This window comes from Sesamum indicum, linkage group LG1, assembly GCF_000512975.1.
Source record: "Sesamum indicum cultivar Zhongzhi No. 13 linkage group LG1, S_indicum_v1.0, whole genome shotgun sequence".
In the NCBI taxonomy this organism is placed as follows: Eukaryota; Viridiplantae; Streptophyta; class Magnoliopsida; order Lamiales; family Pedaliaceae; genus Sesamum; species Sesamum indicum.
Window position 1 is genome coordinate 14,527,687 of NC_026145.1, and position 3,745 is coordinate 14,531,431.

The 3,745-nt window shown below is 35.5% G+C and overlaps 1 protein-coding gene across 1 annotated transcript; it reads right to left on the reverse strand.

The window, feature by feature from the left end:
- Window positions 1,680–2,616, reverse strand: LOC105167670 (40S ribosomal protein S30). Its single transcript, XM_011087474.2, has 3 exons — window positions 2,478–2,616; window positions 2,261–2,398; window positions 1,680–1,934 (listed from the first exon to the last, which is right to left on the reverse strand). Exons 1-3 carry the CDS (start codon window positions 2,479–2,481, stop codon window positions 1,888–1,890), a joined length of 189 nt encoding a protein of 62 aa, XP_011085776.1. The 5' UTR covers window positions 2,482–2,616; the 3' UTR covers window positions 1,680–1,887.

The following is a 3,745-nucleotide window of genomic DNA, read 5'->3' on the forward strand; positions in this document are numbered from 1 at the left end:
TGTGTGACCACAGAAAATAATTAAATTACATAAAAATTCTTTGAAAATAAGTTCAAATACATAAATATTTCATGCTTTTTTGTAAAATTACAAATACATTTTTTGAAAAGATATTAGTGTAATATACTTTAATAAATGTTTTCTTGATTCCTATGCATTTGATCTTCGAACAAAATGTTTTCTCCTAATTGATTTCATATTCTCAGTACTAGAAAAATATAATTCTGATGGCAATTTGCAACGAATTCTCGAAAAAATCCATCGCAAATTAAGGGTTGCAACGAAAATTTTGATGATCCGAAGGAAGTCGGTAGAAATCCCGTCGCAAATTGCTACAACTTTTTTCTTTTTTTTTTTTCCCCCCGAGTTGGGAAAAATATATTGACCGTTGGTCTGATGGTGTTTGCATATTGAAGTCGAAAAACTAAATTAACCCATAGAATAAATGATATTATGTCACATTTCATTTAATAGTTTTATGTATAGTTTGAACATCACATTTGCACATTAATTTAAACGTGAAAATATATAGGACAACAATAATCCTATTATGATAATTTAAATGTCTTAGAATATATACATCAAATCAACAACCCATCATTATTGTTAACTCCATAGTCCGAAACATCATATAGATTATACATCTTCAGAAACGTTATATATATATATTTGAGATAATATAAATACAAATTACAAAATATTTACAATGGGTTATATAAAAGGTTAGACCCAACTTGTTCAACATTAACTGGTCGAAACACTACCAACCCACTCAACACTAGCAAGCCGCAGCATCACCAGCCCAATCAACCCAATTTATAATTAACCTGCTGGAGAGGCAACACTCAATCCAAGCCAAAGTTTAGCGAGCCTATGCCACATCGACCTCATCTAACAACTCAACCATACTCTACACATCGAGTAACGCGGCACCCTCAAAGTAGGCCAACAAGAATACACATGCCAACTGCATTCGGCTCAATAAAGGCGACAAGTATCTACCTTCTTATTTTTATTTTTTTAGCTTATTTTTCAATTGATTAAAAAGATTATCTTCCTACTGACGTGGGACAATGTGATGTGGCAAACATGTAGATAAAACACTATTATTACAAAATAGACATATTTAAGGAATTCTGGAATATCCCAACTTCCCTTAACTACCTCCAATTATCTCTAGGTTAAAAGAAGAAACACCATTCCCTCTTGCAACTCTACTTGCGTATGTAGGTGAATAAAGGAGGACGCAAGCAAAAACTGTGCATCCAAAATGCAGCATGCATGCAGATAAATTGCAGTTGCTCTTCCCATTGTGAGAAAAAAACCGCATCATAGCTAAGCTCAGCGAATGACAGTTGAAATCCCACAAAAAATAAGACATGAAGACATTCTTATCTGGTTTCACAAATAAAATAATGAATTCAACATACATGAACTCAGCTTCTTCAACAACCCCAGGTTCTTTAGAATTAGCCAGAACTGGATAATACAACAGCCATTTAACATAAAAAGACCTGCTCTGTCTCCCGACAGGTCCAGAAATTCAATGGTGAAAGCTATTATAGGAATTGTGAACCAGATTAATCATTACTCAAATGTGTATAGCACTGCTGCTTCCGGCCACGAGACAGAAGTTAAATGAAACTTATAATTCCAGAAGCGTATAGCTGAATTCAAGATTTCCCAACTCCCAATTCAAAATTGATTCAACTGAATTATACTCAATAATGTGCCGTAAATATGTTCAACGCTGTCAAAAACCCAAAACAACTGCAACAGCAGCTTAATCCAGTAAGCTAACAAAACTATTGCATAATAGAACAAACAATAAATCCAGGTTTCAAACACTTTTTCACCTATTGAATCTAAACTACAGGTGCCTCCACTCTACTTCTCAGATGAGTTTGGTCCCCTCTTCTTCCCAAAGCCAACAACTGCAACAAGTACAAAAGGGCAAAGCCCAGAAAACACATCACAAACAATAACTCAAAAATCTCTTCAATGAAAGAAAGATACCCTCAACAGATTTTCTCGTGAGGAGACAACATCTAAGAGGGTAAACTAGGCATAAACAAGTCCATAGAAATAAACACACTCAGCATGCTCAGAATGTACAAAGAAAAACGACTACCAAACCCCACAAACGATGTTTGTTTGATCAACAGGAACCTCATTAAAAAACAAGAAAAGCTTAATATGGCACATACATATTTTACATACACACACGAAAACCAAAAATAGGGGGGAAAATTAGACTTACCGGCAGTGACGAAACGGCGGTTGTACTGCATACGCTTGTGGGCACGGCCGCGGGGCTTCTTCTTCTTGTCCTGCTTCGCCACCTTGGGCGTCTGTCCTCTCACCTTTCCAGCACGAGCTAATGAACCGTGTACCTTACCTGCAAATTCATTCCCGAATGAAAACCCTAACTAATCGAATCCATCCACTAACTAAGGCGAAACACAGATCATAATTACCCATGACCGCTTGATTTCTCCTAAACGCCGAGGGAACTGCTCAGGATCTTTGGCTGCTGGAACTGGGAACGGAGCTGCCGATGAGATCTCGGATTAGGGTTTGTTTGCTCTATTTATAAGTTCTCCAAAATGGGCTATATAGTGCAAATGAACTTGTAAGGTAGTAGTTGGGCTTTTTCTAAATGGGTCGTTCATCTTTCTGTGGATGGCCCGGTCCAGTAATTAGCTATCAATTAATTTTTTGTATATATTTATCTGTTATCCCCCCGCCCCCCCCGCCCCCACACACACAATTTTACCTGTTTATTGTACATCTAATAAATTACATGGTTAAGGTTTCTTTTAGCTTCTCTTCAAGCAGTGCATGTTGTTACTTGATGCATGTTTCATTTACCTTGTAATCCTATAAGAACTAACATAAGGGCTATATTTGGATTTGAATGATTTAATTTTTTTAAGAAAAAAATTTAATGACCGATGTGCGAAGAATTTTATATTTATCAGTGTTTCGAAAAATATGTTCAAAATAAGGGTTTAAATATTTGTAACTATTTGTAATGTGGAATTATTCAAACAAATCAAAAGAATTGTTATTAGGTATTTAAAATCCTTATCTTCAAACACGACGTTACAAATTTAGTAGTTACTAACAAAAATTAAGCAGAAATATCTCCCTTTCTTCCTTTTTCTTTTAAAAAATTTAGATAAGGTAAGTTCCTATTAACTTATTACTGACAAATTGCATCCCCTTTATAAGTACTTGTCTTGTGCATTACTTATATAATTCTCTTCACTTTATAACTTAACTTTTATTAGTAAACATGATAGTTGCAAATCTTGTAATTTTGTCCACAGCAATGACCTCCTTAGTCGTATAGGTTTTAGCGAAGTTGGATCAATCTTTGGAGGGGCATTGAATTCATTTATGCGATCAAGATCATCCACTTTGCAGCAGCCTTATCTTATACCAGTGCATAGAGTCAAAGCTCTTAAATTAATCTAAACCGATTTGATCTGTATTACAACTTCTGAGGCTGTGAGAATTCAGAGGATTACATTCCATACAAAGCCAGATTGGATGGAAGAGTAGCAGATGTTTGTTTCCCACTGGCGAGGATGCTGCTGTAATATACTCAAAAGTTGAGTTAGAAAGAATGGACAGACAAAACCATGGACAAAAGAATTTACAGGAACCCCAAAACTCGGACAAAATAACAAGAAGAATGACATCTTGGATAAACTAATGCCTCTTCCTTTCGAACTCAACT